The 27654-nt window shown below is 42.7% G+C and overlaps 1 protein-coding gene across 7 annotated transcripts in view; it reads right to left on the bottom strand.

Moving 5' to 3' along the window:
- The window catches only part of Arih2 (ariadne RBR E3 ubiquitin protein ligase 2), a 57313-nt gene extending 30882 nt beyond the window's left edge, over positions 1-26431 (bottom strand). The window contains exons 1-3 of one of the 7 annotated variants that reach the window (XM_075964594.1): positions 26264-26426; positions 21481-21544; positions 16501-16849 (exon numbers count right to left, since the gene is read on the bottom strand). In XM_075964594.1, coding sequence (XP_075820709.1) covers positions 16501-16752 — 252 coding nt within the window. In that variant the 5' untranslated portion in view covers positions 16753-16849; positions 21481-21544; positions 26264-26426. Of the gene's footprint in view, positions 1-16500; positions 16850-21480; positions 21545-26263 lie in introns of all 7 variants that reach the window. The other 6 variants (XM_075964590.1, XM_075964593.1, XM_075964595.1 and 3 more) reach the window with 6 other exon arrangements.
- Between the last annotated feature and the right edge of the window lie 1223 nt (positions 26432-27654).

The following is a 27654-nucleotide window of genomic DNA, read 5'->3' as shown; positions in this document are numbered from 1 at the left end:
AGGCAGGCAAGGGACTGTAGAGTTCTACATCTGGATCAGCAGGCAGTAGGAACAAAGAGTGAGCTGCTGAGCCTGGCTTGAGCTTCTGAACCCTCAAACCCCACCTCCAGTTACACACACCCTCCAATAAGGCCACCTGTCCTAATCCTTTCCAATAATACCATTCCCCATAAGCCTCTGGGAGCCACATTCGTTCAAACCGACAGCCTCTCAAGTGCTGAGATGACAGATGTGTGCCTCCACAGCAAATTTTGGATTATGTGTAGTGTTTCTGCTTTACATGAGAATACTAAGTTCCCCTGACAATCTTATTGTAAATAGTTCCATAAAATTACTTTACCATGCCCTGTCTGCCATGTTCCACCTTGCTCCTATTCGTAAACAAGTCTCTACTATCAGCTGGAGAGATGGGTCATCAGCAAGGGCACTAGTTCTTCCAGAAAACCCACCCTTGATTCCCAGCACTTACATGGTGGGTCACAACCAGATCTAACTCCAGTCTCAGGGGATTCAATTGTCTCCTCTGCCCTCCATGGGCAGCAGATACATAGTGCATGGTCTTAACAAGCAAACCAAACACATACACACATAGAATTAAAATAATTATTTGTTCTGTTTTTCAATTCAGGGTTTCTCTGTGTGTAGCCCTGGATGTCCTACAATTCACCCAGTAGACCAGACTGGCCTCAAACTCACAGATATCCACCAGTCTCTGAGCAAGTTCCAGGACTGGCTCCATAGCTACTGAGAAACTCTGTCTCAAAAAGCAAAAAATAAAAAAATAAATTGGCTCTTCCAACATTCCTAAGTGCTGGAATTACAGGCTGGTACCACAACCCCTGGTTTTATGTAGTGTGAGGGACTGAACCTAGAGCTTTGTTCATGCTAAAGCAGAGACTCCACATAGAATACCTTCTTTCCTACCCTGTGCCAATACATATAGGAAAGATCTGGAAACATGTGCCATCTAGTTTCGAGTATTCAATGTTTTCATTTCATTCATTCTTTCTTTTTTTTCCCCTGAGGGTCTCTCTACAAGTCCTTGATGTCCTGAACTTATTATGTGAACCAGGCTGGCCTCAAACTCAAGAGATTCACCTGCCTCTGCCTTCCAAGTACCAGGATTAAAGGCATGCGCCACACACAACCCAATTTAAGTTTTCAGTTTGTGCATTTATTAACCTTTTCTTAGTTATCATCAATAAGCAATACTTACACCTGAGATCCACCTGCTTCTACATCAAGAGTTCTGATATTAAGGACAATTTTATTAAGCTGACATGTAAAGAAATAAATACTGGATCTTATGCAAGCAGTGGTGGTGCACACCTTGAATCCTAGCACTCAGGAGGCAGAGGCAGGTGAACTTTGAGTTTCAGGTCAGCCCGGTCTATAGAGTAAGTTCCCTGACACCCAGGGCTATACATAGAAACCCTGTCTCAAAAGAAAAAAAAAATTAACAAAAATAAAACTGGATCTCAGTGCTCGAGAGATAGCTCAGTGGTCAAGAGCACTGGGTGTTCTTCCAGAGGTTCAATTTCCAGCACCCACATGGAGGCTCACAGTAAATCCAGTTGCAGGTAATCTTCAATCTCCTGTGGCAACAAGAATTCATCTATATACTTAAAAAAAAAAAACAAAAAACCAAACAACCAAACAAACAAACAAGCAAAAAAAAACAAGATCTGCATCTCAAATTGTTCACAGCTTGGCTTGCAAGCTTTATAAATCTTGTAAATATAAAGCAGTATAAAAGCAAGAATGAAGGATCCTGGGGCCCAAGGAGAGATGAGCTTTGCTGGTCTGTTTTATGACACAAGCTAGAGTCACCTGAGAGGAGGAAACCCCACTGAGAAAATGCCCCATATCTGGGCTGTAGGCATTTTCTTAACCTGTGACTGATGGGGAAGCCTTAGCTCATTATGAGTATAGATAACACTAATGGTGGTGCTGAGTTCCGTAAGCTTCAAAAGGCTGAGAAGTAAGTCACAAGGAACAAACCAGTGAGCAGCACCTCTGTGACGTCTGCATCAGCTTCTATCTACACATTACAGCCAGATTTGAGTTCCTGCCTTGGCTTCCCTCTGTGATTCTAGTGGTAACAGAGCTCAGGTTTAAAAACTAAAGTGAAGGTTGGGTGTGCTAACGCACACTGTTGTAGATTATTTGAAGATATGTTATATCTGTTGTAATGAAGCCAAGATGTGTTGCATTTTTGTTGCATTTGACTCTGTAAAGCTGCGATTTTTTGCCTGTTAAAACACCTAATGGTCAGCCAAGAAGTAGTGGTGCATGCCTTTAATCCCAGCACTCAGGAGGCAGAGGCAGGCAGATCCCTGTGAGTTTGAGACCAGCCTGGTCTACAAGAGCTAGTTCCAGGACAGGCTTGATAGCTACAAAGAAACTCTGTCTCAAAAAAACAAAAACAAAGCAAAAACCTCTAAATATACATAGGCTTGAGAGAGAAGAGAAGGCATAGAGTCATAAAAAGTCTTTAAAAAAGGAGTAAAGGGGGCTGAAGGGATGGCTCAGTGATTAAGAGCATTGCCTGCTCTTCCAAAGGTCCTGAGTTCAATTCCTGGCAATCACATGGTGGCTCACAACCATCTGTCATAAGGTCTGGTGCCCTCTTCTGGCCTGCAGACATACACACAGACAGAATATTGCATATATAATAATTCTATTATCTATCTGCTTTTATTTCTGCAGAAAATAAAGATTATTATATAGTCATGTTAGTTATGTTTTCAAGATCATACACAAATATATTTAGAATATGCCATTTAAAATGTTTAATAACCGCCGGGCGGTGGTGGCGCACGCCTTTAATCCCAGCACTCGGGAGGCAGAGGCAGGCGGATCTCTGTGAGTTCGAGGCCAGCCTGGTCTACAAGAGCTAGTTCCAGGACAGGAACCAAAAGCTACAGAGAAACCCTGTCTCGAAAAATCAAAAAAAAAAAAAAAAGAAATAAAATGTTTAATAACCTAAGGCTTTTCATGACAGTGAGACATGTCTGCTCCTGGCAGCACCAATGTACTTCAGAGAAGATGATGGGCATCAAAGAAAGCTCTATATGAAGCTTGCTTTCTTTATGGCAAAAGCTAGCCATACAGGCAAAGAAATGTTTTTTGTTGTTTTTTGTTTTTGTTGTTGCCTCAATTGCTGACAGTTACTGCACAAACTGAACCAGTAGGACACAAAAAAGTGGCTGCCAAATTGTCAAGATTAAGAAGATTAAGGTAAGACAGTCCTTCAAAATTCTCTGCTTCACAGGAAAAGTCTGTCAGATATTCTAGATGAATGCTCTAACGTTGCAGAAGAACTTCATATGACTGTCCAGGCTGCCTGATATCATTAGGTAACATTCCACCCTTCTGGGATCTTTGATGGAGTTAAAGACATTATGAAAAAAAGAGTAAATTAGAATCACAAAGATAAAATAGATAATAGAATATTTTCTCTAATTTTTCTAGATACAAATAGACTAGATATTGTAACTATAATTCTTACTTGCTGTTTTTGTTGTATGTAGCCTTAACTATGTTAAAGTTAAAAAGTGATGTTAATTTTAATTAGAAACACTGTGGAAGAATCCCCTTGCACAATGTAAAGATGTTACCCATATTGATTTAATAAAATGCTGATTGGCCAGTAGTTAGGGAGGAGGTGTAGGCAGAGCAACCAAACTAAGGATGAAGGGAAGGAGAGGGGCAGAGTCAAAGGAATCATGGGAAGATGCAGAGGTTGCAGGGGATGAACGTGGTGTGGCAGATCATAAATAATGAAAATGGGTTAACTTAAAATGTAATAGCTGGTTAGTAATAAGTCTGAGCTATTGACCAAGCATTCATAAATAATACTAGGTCTCTGTGTGGTAATGTGGAAGCAGACATGGACTGGGCAGTGGGAACATGAAACTTGCTTACATTCCAAAAAAGAAAAGAAAAAAAAATGAACGGGGTAGGAGGAGGGGGAAGGAGAACTGTGGTTGGAATGTAAAATGAAATTAGGTGCATTTAAAAAAGGGGGGGAGGAGTGGAAGTGGGAAAGAAAGGAGTAAAGAAATTGTTAGTAAATCCTCCAGATAGAGACATTTTGTTCACTGCTAGCGCTGCTCTATTTCTAAGCAAATCTTATACCATTTGTGCTTCTCCACTAAGGTTAGAACTTGGGGTTATCACTATAAAGATGTGCGTTTATAAAGATCTGCAATACTCAAAAAAATAACAAAAAACCAAAAAACAAACAAACAACAACAAAAAACAGACCCCATGTCTCTGTGCAGTTTACGCAGCAACGCTCAGAAGACAGCAGTTCAGAAGGGACAGGAGAAGTGTCCTGCTTTTTTCATCTGTACTTTTTTCAATCTCAGTCTTTCCTATTTCTTCCACCTTTTGAATGGACAACTCAAATCTCAAGTCTTTCTTAGACTAGCAGATAAAGTAATGTCTTGGTAACAAGGACCCCACATCAATTCAGCACTTTGCCAGGTAGTGGTATCAACAGAAACAGGGGATCAAACAGCACAGCAGTCAATCAAAGCCCTGAGGAAAGGGATCTTGTCCTGGCTACTACCAAAAACTCAATTGTTTTTTATTTTGTTTTAGTGGACCCCAGAAGACAGGAGGAGTTCTAGTTTCACAAGCAGACAACCCAACAGCATATGCACAATCAGATGCACCAATCTGCAAATACTAACAGTGTGATCCTACCATACGATCCCAACATATACAATACTGACAATGTTCTCTTCATTTTTTTCTTTTCTTGAGACAGGGTTTCTCTGTGTAGCCCTGGCTGCCCTGGACTCACTATGAAGAACAGGCTGGCCTTGAACTCAGAGATCTGCTTGCCTCTGCCTTCTGAGTGCTGGGATGGAAGGTATGCACGACCATGGCCTGTTTTTTTTTTTTTTTTTTTCTGAGACAGGGTTTCTCTGTGGCTTTGGAGCCTGTCCTGGAACTAGCTCTGTAGACCAGGCTGGTCTCGAACTCATAGAGATCCGCCTGCCTCTGCCTCCCGAGTGCTGGGATTAAAGGCGTGCGCCACCACCGCCCAGTCATGGCCTGTTTTTTGTTTTGTTTTGTTTTTGAGACATGGTCTCTCTTTGTAGTCCTTTCTGTTCTGGAAATCATTATGAAAACCAGGCTGGTCTTGAACTCACATAAATCCACTTGCCTCTGCCTCAGGAATGCTAGTATAATGCATTTTTATGTAACCACAGTCACCATGCAGAAACTTTCATTGGTCCTATCCAACCCCCACTGATGAAGTAATGTTTATTAGAATACTTATATGCCAGTACTTCATACCCATAATCACATTTAATGGTATGGAGGAGAAATTACAAACTGAAGCTGAGCCGGGCGGTGGTGGCGCACGCCTTTAATCCCAGCACTCGGGAGGCAGAGGCAGGCGGATCTCTGTGAGTTCGAGACCAGCCTGGTCTACAAGAGCTAGTTCCAGGACAGGCTCCAAAACCACAGAGAAACCCTGTCTCAAAAAAAAAACCAAAAAAAAAAAAAAACCAAAAAAAAAAAAACAAAAAAAACAAACTGAAGCTGAGCAATTGAGGAACTTGACTAGGGTTGCATTATACTAAATGGCAGAAAAGAACTTATCCAGGCTATGGACAAAGCCTGAGAGACTTAAGACTACATCCATGAAGATGCTCGCAGCAATACAACCAGCCTCTTAAAAACAATAACACACCAAGTACTCACCCAAATGTCCGGTGGAGGATATTAGAAGGAAATTATGGTTCAAGAACAAGATAATATACTATATAGGCATTTAGAGTAAAAAGCATGGAAACATTTGAAATATGTTTGCTAAGAAAGCACAGTACACCTAAACGATTTCTAGAACGTACTGTCCACAAGGAAATTTTGTTCAGAGCTATTTTTCCAGTGGCCCACATACTGCTATTACTAAATCAATAATGGATGAATAAATGAATGGCAGCAAAGCAATACATATATGAACAGCTGAGGGATAAGAAAACTTTTGTTAATGGAATCATGAATGATATTCTTTAATACTGTAGTTAATTCCCTAAAAGTAAAATTTTTGTATGTAAACAAATTTAGGATCAGAACACAGAATTTCATCCTTGTTCAACATTTTACAGTTTCTTTTTTTTGTTGTTGTTGTTGTTTTTTTGTTTTGTTTTGTTTTTCGAGACAGGGTTTCTCTGTGGCTTTGGAGCCTGTCCTGGAACTAGCTCTTGTAGACCAGGCTGGTCTTGAACTCACAGAGATCTGCCTGCCTCTACCTCCCGAGTGCTGGGATTAAAGGCGTGCGCCACCGCCGCCTGGCCATTTTACAGTTTCTAAGACAAACAGAAAGCACAGAAAGATGGACTCGGGAAGCTGACCCCCAATGGGATAAAAAATTTCCTGAAGGACAGTGAACATGGTACACAGCAATTACAATAACCTTTCCAGGGCAGCAAGACAGTGACAGCTTTCAACTGGCTGCTTAGGAAATCCCGAATGCCGTGTTGGACATCCTCACCCACCTTTAAAAACAAGATTTCCAACTTAAAACCACAAATATGTCAACACACAGGCCATCATCTGAAATGCAAAATTCAAGCATTCGAAGAAACCTGATATCAAGTCACAACAGAAATCAGACGGCTCACTAAGAACATTCAGTGTTACCAGGCTCATCTTGAAAACATTCCCCATGAGCAACAAGAAAAATAATGAAAGAAAAAAATTAGTATGTAAAATACAACTATTCCAGAATAAAAGAAAAAGGTCATTTTAGGAATTAAGTCTTCAGATATTATCCGTGTGTCTGGTGCCACCTAAGGGAAAAAAAAAACTAAACACAAATTATTTTCTGTTAAAAAATATCAATCAGATGACAAAAGCATAGAACCAGGTCATTTTAAACACATTATAAAGACATCTTTAAAAGTTAGAAGCCCTAAAAATTCATCATTTACCCACAAACGGGGAGAAAAATGACAAGAGGAAGAGTTTAACATGATTTTTACCTACATTCCCCTGAAGAGCAAACGCTAGATTTTAAAATAAATTTAAGCAAGAGAGAAAGAGAATGTAGGAACCATTCCACCAGCTCTACTGCAGTTAGTAACTCATGAAGTAAGAAGAGGCATAAGTAACTGACTAATTTCCCCATCTACAAGGCTCAACAAGAGAACAATATAATATACTCCACTGACACCCAAGTTCTGAAACTCCAAGCTTCCTTTCCCCAGTAATAGACATTTCACAATAGTCCATATTTTATTTCTTTTTCCATATACATCAGTCTTACGTTTGTATAGAAGAAGGCAACCTTCTACCTTCCACCCTCACTGCCCTATGGGCCTGAATGTCTTCTTCCTCACTTGAAACTGTTTTACTACATTTACTTACTCATTGTGTTTATACTTTTGTGTGCATCGTGTGAGTACAATTATGGGGGCGTATAGAGGACAAGCTGCACGAGTCAGTTCTCTTCTTTTTCCCTGTGGTTCCTGGAGATCAACCTCAGACCATGCAGCCTGGTAACAAGCTCCTTTACCTACTAAGCCATCTTATCAATCCCTGTCTAACTCGCTTTTAAGGCTCTCCTGCCTCAGGACTAAACTCAGGTAGCTCTGGTGTAGGAGGTTCTTCTGTCTATGTGATGCTTTCATTGGTTGAATAAAGAAACTGCCTTGGTCTTTTGACAGGGAGGAACTAAAGATAGGTGGAACAGACTGAACTGAATGCTGGAAAGAAGGGCAGTGTGGCAGACTCCATGGTTCTCCTGCCCGAGAGGGATGCTGGTTAGACTCATGCCAGTAAGCCACAGTCAAGTGATGATACACATTAATAGAGATGGGTTAAACTAATGTGAGAGTTAGCCAATAAGAGGCTAGAGATAGCCGGGCGGTGGTGGCGCACGCCTTTAATCCCAGCACAGAGGCAGGCGGATCTCTGTGAGTTCAAGACCAGCCTGGTCTACAAGAGCTAGTTCCAGGACAGGCTCCAAAACCACAGAGAAACCCTGTCTCGAAAAACCAAAAAAAAAAGAAAAAGAAAGAAGAGGCTAGAGATAATGGGCCAGGCAGTATTTAAATGAATACAGTTTCTGTGTGGTTATTTCGGGGGTGAAGCTAGCCAGGCAGCTGGGACCAAAAGCAGGCCCACTCCCTCTACAACAGAGCTCACTAAGGCTTTTGGACTAGATTGAATCCAAAGTAAACTATTTCTTTTCCCTCCTGCAACAGGCGGATGGGTCTTGAATATTTGCTTCTCTGAGCAAGCACACTTTGAACATGATGCCAGGAGAAGAACACATAAGGAAAGATTTATTTTGCAACTTACCCATCATCATCTATCATAACACTGACTGGGCCCTGTTTGGGGCTCTGCCAAAGGCTGAGCATCTTTTCCTGAACAAACTGTTAGCAAATGTTTCAAGAGTCTCATGAACAGCCAGGCATGCTGCAATATACCTGTAATACCAGCGATCAGGAAGCAGAGGCAAGATGATCAGGAAAGCTGACCGATAGCAAACATGACAGCAGCTTGGGCTACATGAGATCTTTTTCTCAAACAAATGGAGGTGGGGCATTGGAAAGATGGTTCAATGGTTAAGAGTGCTTAGCTATGAGGACCAGTGTTCAGATCCCAGCACCTATGTCAGACAGCTCACTGACATCCTCTCTAGCCTTAGTGAGTACCTGCACATACATGTCCACATACTCACACAAACACATATACAGAGATATGAATACACACGTAAATAAACACCTTTTTATAGAGTTTCACAGAACAGGCTGGGCAGTGGTGGTACACACCTTTAATCCCAGCACCCGGGAGGCAGAGGCAGGTGAATCTCTGTGAGTTTGAGGCCAGCCTGGTCTACAAGAGCTAGTTCCAGGATAGGTAGGACTGTTACACAGGGAAACCTTATCTTGAAAAACAAACCAAAGTTTCACAGAATAGTACTAAATATCAAAACTCTTTGTTAACAAGTACTAAATATCAAAACTCTTTGTTAACAAATCTATATTTTCTAATAAGTTTATCACAGGACTGGAGACATAGCTCAGCAATTAAGAGCATTGCCTGCTCTTCCAGAAGACCTGAGTTCAATTACCAGCACCCACATGGCAGCTCAGAACTGTTAACTCCAAATCTAGTATATCCAATGTCATTTTCTGGCCTTAGAGGCTATCAGATATGTACCTGGTACATATATCCATTCAGGTAAAACACCATATTATGTATGTATGTATGTATGTAAGTATGTATGTATGTATGTATGTATGTATGTATGTATGTATCTATCTATCTATCTATCTATCTATCTATCTACCTACCTACCTACCTATATAAAACATTTATCAAATAAATTGGTATGGGAGCTGAGAGCCAAATTCAGATCCTCTGGAAGAATAAAAGGCACTAAAAAATATATCTCTATAGATATATATATGTTACACTATACATATATTCTGCATCAGGCAGTTTATACCCATCTATGACTCAAGCTACAGGGAATCCAATGCCCTCTTCTGGCTTCCATGAGGAAACCACACACACAATACATAATCACATATATAAAGTACATGTAAATAAAAACTTTTTGTTGTTTTTTTCAAGACATGGTTGCTCTGGCTGTCCCGGAACTCAAGAGATCTGCCTACCTCTACCTGAGTACTAGGATCAAAGTCGTGTGCCACTATGTCTCAACTGTATGTATGCCTACAGGCCTGGAAAGGTGCCAAATCTCATTACACATGGTTGTGAGCCACCATGTAATTGCTGGAAATTGAACTCAGGACCTCTGGAAAAGCAATCATTGCTCTTAATCCCTGCACCATCTCTCCCACCACAAAACATACATTTTTAAAAAGCTTATTATTATAAAAAGAAGCACTTCTTTCCTCTGTAACAATAAAAGTCTATGTGTGTTTATGTAAAAATATAGTACCACAAACTGGAGCGACGACGCAGACACAAGATGTCCTGCATGTAAGCATAAAGACCTCAGTTGGATACCCAGGCCCCTGCTGTTTGCCTTTTGGTTTAAAAAAAAACAAAAACCAACCTGACACAGTAGTAGATGCTTACAATTCTAGCACTGGAAAGGCAGAAACAGGTAGATCCTGGGGCTCACTGGCCAACCTACTTGGTTAACGCCACACCAATTTGAGACACTGTCTCAATAAATACAGTGTCCAGCACCCAAATAACACCTAAGGTTGACTTCTGGGCTCCAAATGCATGTGTGTGCAAACATACACGCAAATACACAAAGGAAATAATAGTAATCAGGGTGGAGAGAATTCTATGAAGTGCTTGCCTTACAAGCATGACGACCTGAATTTGATCCCCAGAGCCAAGCAAAATCTGGCCACAGAAGCACACACACCTGTGATCATTCTGCTAAGGAGAACAAGACAGAGGGATCCAGCCAGGCTACCAGAATCAGAGACCTCTAGGGTTACTGAGACCCTCCCTCATTATTAGGTAGCCAATCCTAATACTTTTAATCCCATCACTCAGGAGGCAGAAGCAAGCAGACCTCTATGAGTACCAGGCCAGCCTGGTCGATATAGTGAGTTTCAAGACAGTCAGGGATAGTGTAAAAGACTCTGTCTCAATGAATAAATAAGTAAGGAAAGAAAGGGAGGGAGAAGCAGGTGAGATTGTTCAATAGCCATGATCATGTGCTTCCAAACTTGATGATCTAAATTTGATCTCAGGAACCCTACAGCAGAAAATAAGAACTCCCACAATGTGTCTTCTGACTTCCACATGTGTGCTGTGGCATGTGCACACATATATGTTTACATACACTCAAAGAAATGTAATTTTAAAAAAAATTAAAAATAAGTACCTGGAGTGATGGCTCTGAAATTAGTAGTATTGGCTGGTTTCCTTGGGCTTGAGTCTCAGCACTCAAATGGATATGTACAACTATCTGTAACTCAGGGGTTGCAACCACACGCTTCTGGCTGCCATGAGCACCAACTATACAAGTAGTACACAGACATACATGCGGGCAAATTATCCATATTCATAAACATTTTTTCTAAGTTTTAAATGAAAAAGGTCGAGGGCCAGAGAGATGGTTCAGTGTGTAAAGGTACTTGCCACGAAGGCCAATGACCTGAGTTCAGTTCAGACCTCCACAAGTAAACCACAGTACATGAAAACCACCCCCAGATAAACCAAAGCAAAATAAGGTGGGGAGTGACTGAGGAATTGACAACCTACAACCTCCATGCACAGGCATACCCATCCCCATGGGAACACATGTACTTCTGTGTAACCATGAATGCACACATAACCCAATACACAAAAAGACAAGGGGAAAAAGGTGAGGTACTGTGAAAACACACTCAGGAAGGCAGTGACATAAGGATTCCCAGGGCTCATTGCCTAGCTAGCCTAGCCTAGCCTACTTGATGAGTTCCAGACCAGGCAGAGTCTCAAAAACCAAAAACAACACAAAACAACAGAAAGGACCTAAGGAATAACATCCAAGCCTCCAAGACAGGAGCACTCATGGGGAAGAACACGCTAACAAAGGTAATTTTTCTTTTTTTCTTCTTCTTTTATCTTTGGCTGAGACATTATCTTTCCATTATGTAGCTCTGACTATAACGAAATTCTCAAGGCCAGGCTGGCCTCAAACTCAAAGATCTGCTTGCCACCATACCAAGAGTAATTTTTCTTTAAATACTGCTAGAGAACCACTAAAACTTCTGCATACAAGATTTTCTCCCTCCCATTTTGACAAGAAGCAGCCATCCTGCAGTGGTCTCTCTCATCTCACAACTATTTGAATATCTATAGTTTTCATTTCCTGACAGACATTTCCTTAGCTCTTGATTTGACTTCCAACACATTTTGTTTTCTAGTTGAAAGAAGAGAACCCAGCGCCATTCATGTGATGCTGCATCAGAGTTCTAAACTGAGCTATGTCTGCAACCCTTGGTTTTGTGTTTTGATTTTCTAAGACAGGAGTTTTTTCTCTCTATAGCCCTTGCTTTGTAGAACAGGCTGGCTGTGAACTCAGAGTGGGAACTCACAAAGATCTGCCTGACTTTGCCTCCTGAGTGTTGGGATTAAAAGTGTGCACCGTCATGCCTGGGACCATATATATATATATATATATATATATATATAATTTACTTATTTATTATGCAATATTCTGTCTGCGTGTAGGCCAGAAGAGGGCACCAGACCTCACTACAGATGGTTGTGAGCTACCATGTGGTTGCCGGAAATTGAACTCAGGACCTTTGGAAGAGCAGGCAATGCTCTTAACTGCTGAGCCATCTCTCCAGCCCATGGGACTTGGTTTTTGTTTTTTAAATACAAGGTCTCAGTATACAGCCCAGGCTAGCCTTAACTGCTGACCATCTCTCCAACCCCTCTGGAACCAGAGTTCCTCTATAGGTATGACAACTAAGCTTCAACCTGTATTGACCAAAACCAGGAAAAAAAAAAAAAAGATGTTAACATGCTTCTTAGTGAATTGCAGGAAGAGAAAAATCAATCAAATGTGTCTGTCTACAAGCACCAGTGCTTTTGTGAGTTATCCTCCTCTTAGCTCATTTCCTTTTTAACCTGTTTCAACTCTCTATCTCTTAATTCTCAATGCCGTTCCTGGTTCTTTTTGTTCTTTCTTTTCTTAGTCTTGAAGGCAAAATTATTTCTTTTCCTAAAAATTTAGGAGACACAACAAAGACTAGGAAATCTAACTCCCACCAAAAGCAGCAGTCACAGCTCAACAATTAAGAAAAACATAGTATTCAAGTATCTAGTATCTACTGCAAATGTGAAATTGTGACTGCAACAATGGGCAGGACCTGGCAATCTAGTGTAAGAGATGATGCCAAAATGCACAAAAAGGGCCGGGCGGTGGTGGCGCACGCCTTTAATCCCAGCACTTGGGAGGCAGGGGCAGGCGGATCTCCGTGAGTTCGAGGCCAGCCTGGTCTACAAGAGCTAGTTCCAGGACAGGAACCAAAAGCTACAGAGAAACCCTGTCTCGAAAAATCCAAAAAAAAAAAAAAAAAAAAAAAAAAAAAGAAAGAAAAAAGAAAAACAAAACAAAAAAATGCACAAAAGGATCAAACATAAAGCCATCAGAAGATTGCAGTACATCATTCCCCTGCTCCAAAAAAGCACACACTCACAAGAGAGCTGGGTTAGTAGGAAGACACCTGTAGTCCCCAACTCTGGAGGACTTAAGAGTACTTGGAGTCCAAGAACCACCTGAACTACATACATAGCAACACTGCCTCAAAATCATCAAAAACCAAAGCACAGGCATGCTACGAGTTCAAAGTCAGTCTGGTCTACACATCAAATTCCAGCACAACCAGAACCACATAGAAACAAAAAACAAAAAGAAAACCATAAAAACTAAACAAAAACCCCCTGAAAATGTGAGCCGTGGTGTCCCTATACCTTTAAACCAGCACTGGAAAGACAGAGACGGGCAGAATTCTGTTAGTTTAAGGGTAGCCTGGTTTACATCATTATTTCCAGGACAGTCAGGGCTCTCTCAAAAAGGGGGGAGGGGGAGAAGTGGTTGGGGGGTGGATTCAATCGCTGGAAAGGTACTCAGTGGTTAACAGCTTTTAGTGCCCTTTGCAGAGGAGACATGTTCAGTTCCCAGAACCCCTATCAGGCAGCTTACAACCACCTGCAACCCCAGCTCCAGAATGATGATCCCACACCTCTGACCTCCTCAAGCAACTGCAGTCACATGCCCACAGCCATACAAAAATACATGCACATATACAACTTTAGAAATGAAATCTTAAAAAAAATGAGAAGAGAGCTGGGCCATGGTGGCATACACCTTTAATCCCAGCACTCTGAAGGCAGAGGCAGGCTGATTTCTGTGAGTTAGAGGCCAGCCTGTTCTACACAGCAAGTTCCAGGACAGGCTCCAATAGATTCAGAGAAACCGTCTCAATATATATATATAAAAAAGGAGAGTCAGACAGTGGTGGTGGCATACACCTTTAGTCCAGCACTACTTGGAAGGCAGTGAGTGGTAGGTAGATCTCTGTGAGTTAAGGCCAGCCTGGTCTATAGAGCAAGTTCTAGGACAGTCAGGGCCACACAGAGAAACCCTGTCTCAAAAAAGGAAAAAAAGAAATTAAAAGAGCAACTGTCAAGTTTATGGATTTGTACTATACAGTTTCATTTGGCCATGGTTGTTAGTATGCTCCCATTTATACAAAGGACTCCTAACTCTGCACTGACTTTTCTGTCTCACTTGTGATTTATAACCTGTTCAAATACCAATCCTTTGTTTCACACATGTGTGTAATACCATACACTTTTGTTATGTATAAATACCTTAAGAAAGTGACATATGGTCACCTCCCTGAAAAGCTTTCCCTAGACCTTATTTCCTTTTCCTGTTCTCAGGACTCCCTTAGATCATTGTTTGGCTGAGTTCATACTTGTGGTCAAACGCTATAGGCATGTGGGATTTGAGGGATTTTTTGGGGGGGATGGGGATGGGGTCTTGTAGCACGATCAATAAAGTCCCAGAGACAGACATCGGGGTTCAACCTGAGGTCAGAAAAGCAAAACAGCCAGCCTCTTACCTCTCTCTACACCTCAGTCTGAAATGCGATCCTGCCTCCAGGAATCTCAGAATAAAACTGTAAGAGCTGTCTCCTCCCATCTTACATTCCTCTATATGGCTGGTATGAATGGCGTGCACCACTACTGCCTGGTTTCTACGGCAAACTAGTGTGACTACTGGGATTGAAGGTGTGTATCACCACTGCCCGGTCTGTAAGACTGACCAGTGGAGCTGTTTTACTGATCTTCAGGCAAGTAAAGTAATTAAAATACAAATGAAAGATCACTACGGGGTCTCATTCACTACGTAGCCTTGGCTGGCCTAGAACTCAGAGATCCAGCTGCTTCTGCCTCCCAAGTGCTTCGATTAAAGGTGTGCACCACAACTGCCCAGTTCTGAGGTATTTCTGAAGGAGACCAGGGAAATGTTGGTCAGGACTTTATGTATCCCATGCTGGCTTCAAACACCTTGTGTATCTTAGGATGATTTTGAACTCTTGATTCCCCAGCCTCTACGTCCCTAAGTGCTGGGATTAAAGGACCATGTCCGAGTCCATAGTATTTTTATGCTGGACACCAGACATTACATGTAATAATCCTTTCTAGAAATTCATGACACATATTGGTATTTCCTTTAAATAACTACATTTGTTTGGAATGTCTTGTTTTATTTGGTTATTTTTTGAGACAGTGTCTCATGTAGCATCAGCCAGTTTTGAACTCACTATGGATCTGGGGCTTTCCACTGCCACCTCCCCAGTGCTGGGATTATGGATGTGTTACCATCCCAGTCAACCATGGCTCCTAACCTTCAATCTCATTTATTTGGGGAAGGAGGAGCATACCTGACACAGCACTTATGTGGAGACCAGAGGGTAATTGCGGTCGGTTCTCTCCTTCCACCTTTACATGGTTCCAGAGATTGAACTGAGGTGATCAGGCTTGTGTGACCAGCACTTTTACCTGCTTAGCCACCTCATCAGACCCATTGGTCTTCAATTTGACCCAACAAAATCCATGGGATAATTCATAAAGGAAAAGTCAGCAAAAAAGTAAAATAAGTATTCTCATTTTCAAGTTCTAGTGAATATCTTGCAAAGAAAGCATGCTGGGAAAATGCCTAAATAAACATTTTAAAAAACATGTTAGGGGGCTGGTGAGATGGCTCAGTGGTTAAGAGCACTGACTGCTCCTCCAGAGGACCCGGGTTCAATTCCCAGCACCCACATGGCAGTTCGCAGATGTCTGTAGCTCCAGTTCAAGAGAATCTGACATCGTTATACCAATGTGCAAATAAAATTGTTGGGTTTTTTTAAAAAAAAAAATTAAAAACATGTTAGGTATCAATAAGGCAATAACTGACTTGAGATTCCAAAAGAATATTGGTTTAAATGGTTAAAAAAAAAGCATCTGTTGGAACAACTAAGTACAGTCAGTCTTTTAAGTTTTTATACTGATACTCTCAAATACAAGCTCTGAGAACTGTTCTTAAGGTTATTATGAAAACTCTCAAAACAGATAATACAATCAGTACCTGAACTCAATGAGTTTCTCACCCCAATGACACTGAATACAGGACAAACTAGGGGTCATGGACACTTTTAAGACACTCAAAAAGCTGTATGAAACAATGGTTCAGATGCATGTCATTTCATCAAGAGTCATGTAACTCACTTTCTGAAACAAGTAAAAGCTGGGCAACTCTGTCACAGATTTCTGATCTGTCCTGAATTTATTTATACTTCCTTTGTAATTCTTAATCTGAAGACCTTGGACATGTTTACATTTAAAAACAAGTTAATATGACAAAATATCTAAATGAAGCAATCCATACATCGGTTTGGGTTCCTAGCTATATGTAAGAGACATTAGTTAACACATCAATTTAACCAGGGAGATTACATTTGAGCTGACAGCACTACTCACCTTTAAGACAGAAGCTAAGCTGGTCATATGCTCATGGAGGGCACCCTCAGATTCCTTATAGGTCAAACAAGTGAACTGATACTCTTCAGGATCAAAAGCATCAGCCCCCTGCTGCTCCACATCACTGGCTACTCCCACATAGTAGTCCTCTATGTCCCCAGGGTCCTCTTCCTCTTCTTCCTCTTCCTCACAGTTTGGGTCATAGTCCTCTTCATTGCTGTCAGACCCCTGGCTGTTCATGTCCACGGACATCTTAACATTCAGCCAAGTTGGAGAATCAGGAAATCAGTTGCTTTTTCCCTTCCCCCCAATTTTATCGTTGTCTCAAATGCATTAGTGTTTTTGTCTTCTAAGAGAGAAAGAGAGAAAAAAAAAGTATTACTATTTCTCTTTGAGGAACTATTCTTTCACTCAAGAATCAAAGTAGGGGTTGAGGATTTAGCTCAGTGGTAGAGCACTTGCCTAGCAAGCGCAAGGCCCTGGGTTCGATCCTCAGCTTCAGAAAAAAAAAAAAAGAATCAAAGTAACCCAGTCCTAGCCTACAGTCTATCTCAATTCTTGCTCAAGAGATCCACCTGTCTCCAAGAGTGCTGGGATCAAAGGCGTGCGATACCACCACAGCCCAGCTGCAATCAATTCTGATTTCATTCAGAACACCTCACTATCCACTTCAATGGCCTATGTTTAGCAAAGGGAAATCCTTTCACTATGACAGAAACCCAAGACAACAAATACATAGAAGGCATGAAAATGCAAGGATGTCTTCCCCATGACGAGGACTCATATTCCAAAGAGACTTGCCCCCATTCATGAAATTAACACAAACATGGTACCAACATAGTGGGCAGAAGTGACTCAATTTGTTCCCTACACAAAAAACACTCACACACAGACATATACAATAAACAAATCAATGTCTTTTTTTTTTTTTTGAATTTTCGAGACGGGGTTTCTCCGTAGCTTTTGGTTCCTGTCCTGGAACTAGCTCTTATAGACCAGGCTGGCCTCGAACTCAAAGAGATCCGCCTGCCTCTGCCTCCCGAGTGCTGGGATTAAAGGCGTGCACCACCACAGCCCGGCTTGACTTTTTTTTTTAAGAACTCCAAGGGCTGGAGAGATGGCTCAGTGGTTAAGAGCATTGCCTGCTCTTCCAAAGGTCTGAGTCCAATTCCCAGCAACCACATGGTGGCTCACAACCATCTGTAATAAGGTCTGGTGCCCTCTTCTGGCCTGTATGCATACACAGACAGAATATTGTATACATAATAAATAAATATTTAAAAAAAAATAAAAGAACTCCAAAATTTCAATCGATTTTTCCTTTTTTTGCCAGAGTCCTTCAGGGAAAAACGTACCTTCATTGCTAGCTGTACAAGTTTAAGCATGCCCCAGAATGAAATAGAAATCACACGATTAAGGATGCAGTTCTGTCTCGCTACAACTTGTAGGGAAAGAAAACTACTTCACAACCATCTGTCATGTATCTGGAAAGTATGTGCATAGACAGAAAAAAAAGTCTCACAATCCTTCATCTTCTTCTAGTCTACAAAAATGAACTAATTTTCCAGCTGTAAGAGTTCTGCTAACCCTTGAATGGTTGAATGTGTCTGCTAAGACAAGCCTGGCAGTGGTGGGCAGTGGTGAGAAGTGACTTTAATCCCAGCACTCAGGAAGCTAGAGAAAAATCTCTGTGAGTTCAAGGACAGCCGGGTCTACAAAGTGAGTTCTAGTTCAGCTCTACTCAGAAAAACCTATTAAAACAAACAAACAAACAAACAAACAACCACTCCAGAACAGATACAGAGAAACCCAGTCTCAAAAACAAAAACAAAAACACAAATAAAAGGCCGGGCAGTGGTGGCGCACGCCTTTAATCCCAGGACTCGGGTGGCAGAGGCAGGCAGATCTCTGTGAGTTCGAGGCCAGCCTGGTCTACAAGAGATAGTTCCAGGACAGGAACCAAACAAAAGCTACAGAGAAACCCTGTCTCGAAAAATCCAGAAAAAAAAAAAAAAGAGAATGACTATATGGCCAGGAACACGTACGTATTCAGTCCTAGCTCTGGAGAGGTTGAGGCTGGTAGATCTCTCAACTCAAGCCCAGGCAAGGCTATAATGAGACCCTGCATCCCCTTCCCAAAAAAGGAGAAAGGAGGACTTAGCAGTTAAGAGTACTAGTTGCTCTTTTAGAGGACCTGGGTTTTTTCCCAGAACCACATGGCAGTTCACAGCCATCTCTAACTCTCATCCAGGAGATCCAATGGCCTCATCTGGCTGCTGAGGTTAGTATACAGACATATATTCAGGCAAAACCATATGCAAACAAATTAATCATTGTTTTAAAAAATAAAAAATGAAGCTGGGAAGTGGTGGCACACACCTTTAATTCCAGCACTCTTGAGGTAAAGGCAGCTAGATCTCTGAATTTGAGGCAAGCCTGGTCTACCAAGCGAGTTCCAAAGCTACATAGAACACTGGCTCTCAAAAAAACAAAAATTAATTAATTAAAAAAAAATAAAGACTACATGCAGGGGAATATATATATTAATATGTAGGCAGTCTAAAGGACTAAAAAACCCCTTATTTTTAATCTTGGGTTTTTTTTTCTGAGATAAGGTCTCTGTTCTGAAACTTACTATGAAGAATCTACTGACCACAAACTTACACAGATCCATCTGACTCTGCCTTTCAGAGTGTTGGGATTAAAGGTGTTAGACACCATACATACACTTAAATCATTCTTTTATTTAATTGGGATTTAGTTGGGATTAAAGGTGTTAGACACCATACATACACTTAAAATCATTCTTTTATTTAATTTTTAAAAACTTTCTTTTATCATTTTACATGCCAAATCCATTTCCCACTCCCCTCTTCCTGCTCCTTCTACCTTCTCCCTTGTAGCCCCCCATAAAACCTATTCTTGTTTTTTTTTTTTTTTTTTTTGGTTTTTCGAGACAGGGTTTCTCTGTGGCTTTGGAGCCTGTCCTGGCACTAGCTCTTGTAGACCAGGCTGGTCTCGAACTCACAGAGATCCGCCTGCCTCTGCCTCCCAAGTGCTGGGATTAAAGGCGTGCGCCACCACTGCCCGGCCATAAAACCTGTTCTTAAAAGAAGGGTCACTATGCTGCCCACGCTGGCCTGGCATTCTCTATGCAGACCAGGAGAGCCTTGAACTCACAGATATCCCTAAAATTAAAAATGTATACCACCAATATCAATTATTTATACTACAAACATACCACCAAGTTTAAATCGATATGTTAACTATATTCACTTTTTAAATACTTTTTAAAAATTATTTATTTATGGGCTAGAGAGATGGCTCAGAGGTTAAGAGCACTGGTTGCTCTTTTAGAGGTCTTGAGTTCAATTCCCAGCAACCACATGGTGGCTCACAACCATCTATAATGAGATCTGGTGCCCTCTTCTGGCGTGTACATGTTAGCAGAACATTGTATGCATAATAAATAAATAAATCTTTTAAAAAAAAGAATATTTATTTATTTATTTATTGGTTTTTCGATACAGGGTTTCTCTCTCTGTAGCTTTGGAGCCTGACCTGGAACTTGCTCTTGTAGCCTTGAACTCAGAGATCTGCCTGCTTCAGCAAGAGAGCTGGGATTAAAGGCATGCAGCACTACCACCTGGCTTATATTCACTTTTTATTTTTTTTTAAAGATTTATTTATTATGTATACAACATTCTGCCTCGATGTATGCCCGCATGCCAGAGGAGGGCGTCGGATCTCAGTACAGATGGTTGTGAGCCACCATGTGGTTGCTGGGAATTGAACTCAGGACCTCTGAAAGAGCAGTCAGTGCTCTTAACCTCTGAGCCATCTCTCCAGCCCTTATATTCACTTTTTAAAATGTAGTGCGCAAAAAAATAAAAAATATATTTAAGTATTTGTTGTGGGATAGCAAAGTAATGTTTTTAACTTAACCTTTTTAATAATAATTCTCCTTTATTCCTGAGAATTTCACACACAATAAAATAAGAACATATCCACCCTTCAGGGTGCTGGGATTTAGGGTGTATACCACCACCACTCAGCCTTGAACACACAGAGATCTGCCTTGCCTTCCAAGTGCTGGGATTACAGGTGTGCACCACCACCGCTACCCCACTAAGCAAGCTTGCTATCTTGCTAGCCTTCCCTTTTTTTTTTTTTTTTGTGGCTTCGTTTCTTTTGTTTTGAGGCAAGGTCTCACTATACATAGCCCCAACTGGCCTGAAACTCACTATGGCCTCCAAACTCACAGAAATCAGCCAGCCTCTGTCTCCCAGGTGTTGAGATTGCAGAGACATGCATCACCAATCCTGGCTCACCTTTTTTTGAGTCAAGGCTTTTCCCCGAACCTGGGCTCACAAACTGGCTGGACAAGCTGGCCACCAAGCCTGAAGAACGCTCCTTTCTCTGCCCTGCCAGCACTGGTGCATGTACACCCACCACATCCAGCTTTTCACGAGGGTGCTAGGGATTAGAATTCAGATTCTCCAGTTTTTGTGGTAAAGCACTTTACTGAGTGAACCAGAACCTCTGTTCCTGCAATTTGTTATGGTTAAAATTTTTTTTTTTTTTGGTTTTTCGAGACAGGGTTTCTCTGTGGCTTTGGAGCCTGTCCTGGAACTAGCTCTTGTAGACCAGGCTGGTCTCGAACTCACAGAGATCCGTCTGTCTCTGCCTCCCGAGTGCTGGGATTAAAGGCATGCGCCACCATCGCCCGGCTGTTATGGTTAAATTGAACTTTGTCTTCTTTAAGAGAAAAAGTTAGCCAGGTAGTAGCTGTGCATGCCTTCAATCCCAGCACTTGGGCTGAAAGATGGTTCAGTGGGTAAAGATGCCAGCCACCAAACCTAGCAACTTAAATTCAATCCACTTATTAGGAGAGAACCAACCAAAGTTGTACTGACTTCCACATGCAATACACACACATGTACATCAACATAATAAAGGAAAATGTTAATCTTAAATCACCTGCAACTCTTTAAGATCTTTCCCGAAGGTATGACCCAAACAGTTTGTATCATATGATTTCCATCTGAAATGAAGAGAGATTAATATGTTTTTAAAACTGAGATCCTGCTCTTGCAAGTTTATTATTTTTGTGCTTTTGAAACAGGGTCTCACTATATAATGGCTGTCTTGGAATTCTACTGTAGACCGAGATGGCCTTGAACTCCCAGAGAACTACCTGCCTCTGATTCTTAAGTACTGGGATTAAAGGCTTGTGCGACCGTGCCCAGTTGTTTGGTTTTTATTTATGTCCTGTGGGTGTAGGTGGCATTCATCTGAGAGTGGAAGTCGGGGGACGACTACTGGAAGTCTGTTCTCTCCTTGAACTCTATGAGGTACAAGGATTTAGCAGGTCTTTACAGTTGGCAGCAAATGCTTTTTACCTGCTGAACTATCCCAGTAGCCCACTTTATCTTTGTTTTGTTTTTATTTGTTTTTGGTTTTTCAAGACAGGGTTTCTTTGTAGCTTTGGAGCCTATCCTGGAATTCACTCTGTAGACCATACTGGGCCATGTATACCAGGTCTGCCTTTTCCTGAGGAATATGGAAATATAGGTATGTACACCCGACTATACCCAGTTTGCAAATTATTATTTATCTAGCACTAGGAGGATTGAATCTACAATTTCACATATGGCTAGCTAGGTAGGCACTTTCTTGTCCAGAGCTATATCCTCAGCCTCTACTCCCCGGTCCCACACCCCTCAAGACAGGGTCTAAGTAGCTCTGGCTGTCCTGGAACTATGCAGACCAGGCTGGCCTCCAAATCTGAGATGAGACTGCCTCCACTTCCAGGAATTAAAGGTGTGCACCATGCCCAACACCATTTTACTTGCCAAAGCAGGCCTAAAATTCAATACAACCTCAAGTATTGGCCCTTCATTTCCTCAGGGGGTTAGTTTTACCAAAGCATAAAATAAACTAGCTAGTCTAAGACCTGTCAGGGATTCTTCTGTTTCCACCTCCCACTGAAGAGTAGGAATACTGGAATTACACACGGTGCCTGGCTTTACATGGTGGCCCATGTTTGTACTCCTAGCACTAGTGAGGTGGAAGGAAGGTCAAGGTCATCAAAATTTGAAGTCAAAGGGGTACATGTCTTATGGAATTGCCTAATAAAAATGCACCATTTCCCACAATATTCTGTGACCATGGGCATAAGCTACTGCAGGAACACATCCAAGAATGGAGTGGAATGAAAATTCTGCGTGCTTGTGAGAAAACAAGTCTTACGACCTCAGTTTCTTCAAAAAACGCGGAATTGTTCTTGAAATGTGTTTTTGTGCTCCTCCCAAGTGCAGTTGATAGGAGCTGACTTGACTTCAGATTACTCATTACTGCTTACTGTTGTCTGCAATTAAATGTTTTAAACGTCTCTATGGAAAAATGTATTTTTGTCACATGTGGCTTGTCCTTGACTGTTTACAGCATGAACTCGCGAGAACTTTATTCCTGTGGCTTCTCTTAGCCCTCAGAGTATAAACTGTCTGATGCTCTTTGGCTGTTGCGAGGCCGGGCAGTGGTGGCACATGACGTTAATCCCAGTACTCTGGAGGCAGAGGCAGGCAGATCTCAGTCTGAGGTTAGCCTGGTCTACAGAGCAAGTTTTGAATCGCCAGGATTACACAGAGAAACCCTGTCTCTGAAACAAAAAATAAAATGGAAGAATAATTCACCTATTTAAAGTTTTTCTCTTCCATCTGTATTTTCATATAAGACACTTCCACAGAGCAAATAGAGCCTGCACTACCAATAACAGTGTTGTTTAATGAGAGCCACGTTGAGGTCAGTCATTCTAACACAATCGGCATTAAAAGGGCACACAGAGGCTGAGTATGGCGGAGCACACCTTTAACCCCAGCACGCGGGAAATCTGAGACTGGCAGATCTCTGTGAGTTCTAGGCCAGTCAGAGAAGCACAGTGAGATCCAGTCTCAAAACATAACAAAACAAAAAGGCTCACAAATGAGGAAGCTGTAATCTATAAAGGTTAAGTATCTAGCCGAATGCGACAGCGGGAGGCAGAGACGGGCAGATCTCTGTAGAATTCAAGGCCAGCCTGGTCTACGGAGTTCTAGTACAGTCTCCAAAGGTACAGAGATACCTTCTCAAAAAACAAAAAACCAGTCTTGCCCAGGATAATACGAAGTCAACTGGTAGAGTTGGCATCAGGATTCCATTTGACTGACGGTCTAAGGAGATTCTGATTCAAAGCTACAGAAATCTCACCAACAAGAGAGCATGCTTTCGGCAGGGCGATGGTGGCGCATGCCTTTAATCCCAGCACTCGGGAGGCGGATCTCTGTGAGTTCGAGACCTGCCTGGTCTACAGAGCTAGTTCCAGGACAGGCTCCAAAGCCACAGAGAAACCCTGTCTCGAAAAACCAGAAAAAAAAAAGAGAGAGAGAGCATGCTTTCAAGTCTCTGATTTCTACTTAGGATCTGTGAGAAGATGGATGGCTTACAGTGTTTTCACCAACCAAGTGGGAATCCAGGTTCTCTCAAAGACTTGACTATTTCATACTTCTTCGTGTTCTAGGTCCAGATGTAAATAAAGTTTTTTCTTAATCTTTTAAAAACACACATACGCCGGTTGTGGTGGCGCACGCCGGTAGGATTTGCTGAAGGAGGCAGAGGCAGGAGGATCACGAGTTCGAGGCCAGCCTGGGCTACACATTTAAAAAAAATAAAAAAATAAAAAAAATAAAAACACACATACAAAGCTGGGTGGTGGTGGCGCACGCCTTTAATCCCAGCACTTGAGAGGCAGAGGCAGGTGGATCTCTGTGAGTTCGAGACCAGCCTGGTCTACAAGAGCTAGTTCCAGGACAGGCTCCAAAACCACAGAGAAACCCTGTCTCGAAAAACAAAAAACAAAAAAAAAACCCACACATACATATTTTTGAGGCAAGGTCCCTCTATGTAGACCTGGCTGTCCTCAAACTCACACAGAACACAGTCTCCTGAATGCTGAGACTAAATGTGAGTGCCACCATTAGGCTGATTCTTGAAGGAATGCTGGCCTTGCTGATCTTGGTGACACATTCTGGGAATCCAAACTTGGGAGTTTAGGCAGGAGGATCAAAAGTTGGAGACCAGCCTGGGCTACACAGCAAGACAGAGTCTTAAAACACAAACACACAAGACTCTGTTCAAAGGGGCCAATGTGTTATTTTCTTAATATCAGAACGTATTCAAGATGTTAAATATGCTGATATCTCAGACGGGAATGGCATAATTAGTACTTTTCCCAAGAGCCAAAGTTATCTCCATAAAACCTGCCATGCACTCTGAGCTGACAAGGTCACATAAAAAGGATAAAGGGAGAGCTGGAGAGATGGCTTAGAGGTTAAGAGCATTGTCTGCTCTTCCAAAGGTCCTGAGTTCAATTCCCAGCAACCACATGGTGGCTCACACCCATCTGTAATGGGGTCTGGTGCCCTCTTCTGGCCTGCAGGCATATACACAGACAGAATATTGTATGCATAATAAAACAGTAAATATTTAAAAAAAAAAAAAAAGATAAAGGGCTCTTATAACTGACAACAGGACTGAAATTTAGTGATTCTAAGAGATGCTTCTTCCAGTTATAAAACTTGGCCCTCAATAGTCATTCATTAACTACATTTTCAAAGAAAACTACTTGCTGAAAAATATGAATCAGCAACTTTTTCTTTTCTTTTTTTTCTTTTGTTTTTCGAGACAGAATTTCTCTGTATCTTTGGAACTGTCCTGGAAATAGCTCTTGTAGACCAGGCTGGCCTCGAATTCACAGAGATCTAGGATTAAGCGTGCACCACCACGGCCTGGCTCAGCACAGGCCAGGCATGAAGATAAACGTCTTTAATCCCAGCACTTGGGAGGCGGAGGCAGGCAGATCTCTACGAGTTCGAGGTCAGCCTGGTCTACAGAGTGAGTTCCAGGACAGCCAGGGCTGTACGGAGAGAACCTGTCTCAAAACAAAACGAAAAAACAACAAAAATACTCGGCGCTGTATCTGTCCTAATAATGATACGTAGCCACTAATTGTATGAAGCTACTTAAAATTTACTTTAAAAAGTAAGTATAGTTCCTCAGACATACTAACTACATGGCAAATACTAAATGGCCCTGTGTGGCAAGTGGCAACCATACTCAAACACCAAAGGTCTAGAACGTGTTCATCGTGACAAAGTTCTACGAGACAGAGTAACAATCAGAACTAAGGCCAACTCGTCGGAGAACACGACCGCCTCTCTCGAGTCTAGACCAGTGGCGTCGGGCGTGACCGTAAATCTCTCCGAGGCGCCGTGGTCTTCCAGAATCCGCGCGGACCCGGCACCCACGCGCAGGGAGGACTTTTCACAAGACGGGCGTTAACAAACAGTACAGGCGGCACTGCAAAAGCTCCCAAACACGGCTCAAATCCGGAGCCTCCGGCGTAGCCAGTTTTCTGGAGTGCTCGGCGGGGCAGGCCCAAGTGGATCGGCGCCCGCCAGCCAAAGGCGCTGGCCTCCGACCTCTCGGTGAGCTAAGGAGGCAACGAGGAGAGAAGCCCCGGAGACACACCGGGCGCCCTGCGGCGCTGGCTGCTGCCTCCCGGACAGCTTCCAGTCATCAGGGAACGCCAGTACCCGGGACGCCCCGGACTCGCAGGCGGCGGTGAAGGCGGAGCCCCGACAGCGCCGGGGAGGCGCGCGGGGACCCCCCCACACACAGCGGCCAGCCAGAGTAAACAAGGCCTCGACTCACGCCGCGCACTTACCGGGAGCCGCGGCCCTGCGGCCGCGGAGCCTAGGCCGGCCAGATCAGGTCAAGCTGGGCCAGAAGAGCCTGACTGGAGCGTAGCGGCAGCGGAGGCGGCGGGCGGGCGCGGGTCGGGCCCGCGCTGCTTCCTCCGGCGGAGCAGTCCCCGCAGCTCCGGAAGTGTTCTGCGCAGCGCGTCACTTCCGGTAGGGGTCGGTCCGCGGTCGCCGGAGAAGCTAACAGGCTTCTTTCTAACGAATGGGTAGACGGAGGAATTGCCCAGAGGTCGTTTTTGAAGGAATGATCTAGGTTTTTTTATTCCCCCAGATTTAGCCTACCAGCGTCTTTATTAGATACATATTTTATATTTTCTTAAATTTAATGTGTGTGCCACGGTTCGCTGTCAGAGGTCAGCTTTCCAGGATCGGTTTTTTCTCCTTCCAACCTGTGGGCTCCGAGGATCAAACTCTGGGCTTGGCAGTAAGCGGGTGCACTCAGCCTCTCAGGCCCTTAGCTGAGATATTTTTAATTATCTTTTTTTCTGACCATCTCCTTACTTCGCTGTTTCTACTCTGACGTAGAGCTTGAGAAAACGTTCAGGGGACAAATGGAGTAGGTAAAAGGATCATAGTTTCCGGGCAACCGTGGCTTGACTTGAGCCATCCTCGGAGCTGACTGTCACCACCTGCTGGTTGTCATGTTTTTTTCACAGCAGAAGAAAACAAACTAGGCCAACCAGTGAACTTGGGTACTTGAGTTGACAAAACATTTCCATGTAAATCGTGATGCTACCAGCAAAGGATCCGTATGTTGTCTGCAAACTACTTTCAGCTATCCCTTTGAGTTACTGGTAACAGATCCACTCCAGTGAATAAGGGAGGAACACCTTTCTTTAGATGACTTGCACCTATCCAGTGCCATTTTATGAGACTTGATGGAACCTTGGATTTTGGTTTGGAGCCTTGTGACCAATTCCAGCCCCCTTTCCCTGCAGGTACTATGGAATGGTTGTCCTTAGAATTCCAATACCTCACACGTGCATGCACTTAATAGTGACTAAGGGCTGGGCGATGGTGGCGCAGGTCTTTAATCCCAGCACTTGGGAGGCAGAGACAAGTGGATCTCTGACTTCGAGGCCAGCCTAGTCTACAAGAGCTAGTTCCAGGACAGGCTCCAAAGCTACAGAGAAACCCTGTCTCGAAAAAAAAAAGTGACTAAAACCTTTTCTGCTCTTGCAGAGTGTTTGGGTGAAAGCGCCACCCCAGCCCCTGGCACCCAACCTTGGAGCAGGACTGGAACAGGAAGTTCCATTTCAAACCCTCCCCTGGGAGATGCCTTTGTCCAGACTCGGGAAAGCCGGCTGAGCATTGACCACTCCCACAGGCTATTTAGGCTGCCGTCCAGAAAAGG

This window comes from Microtus pennsylvanicus, chromosome 3 (genome assembly GCF_037038515.1).
Source record: "Microtus pennsylvanicus isolate mMicPen1 chromosome 3, mMicPen1.hap1, whole genome shotgun sequence".
Classification (NCBI taxonomy): Eukaryota; Metazoa; Chordata; class Mammalia; order Rodentia; family Cricetidae; genus Microtus; species Microtus pennsylvanicus.
The sequence above is the reverse complement of the archived record's forward strand: the minus strand, read 5'-3'. Positions and strand labels throughout refer to the sequence as shown.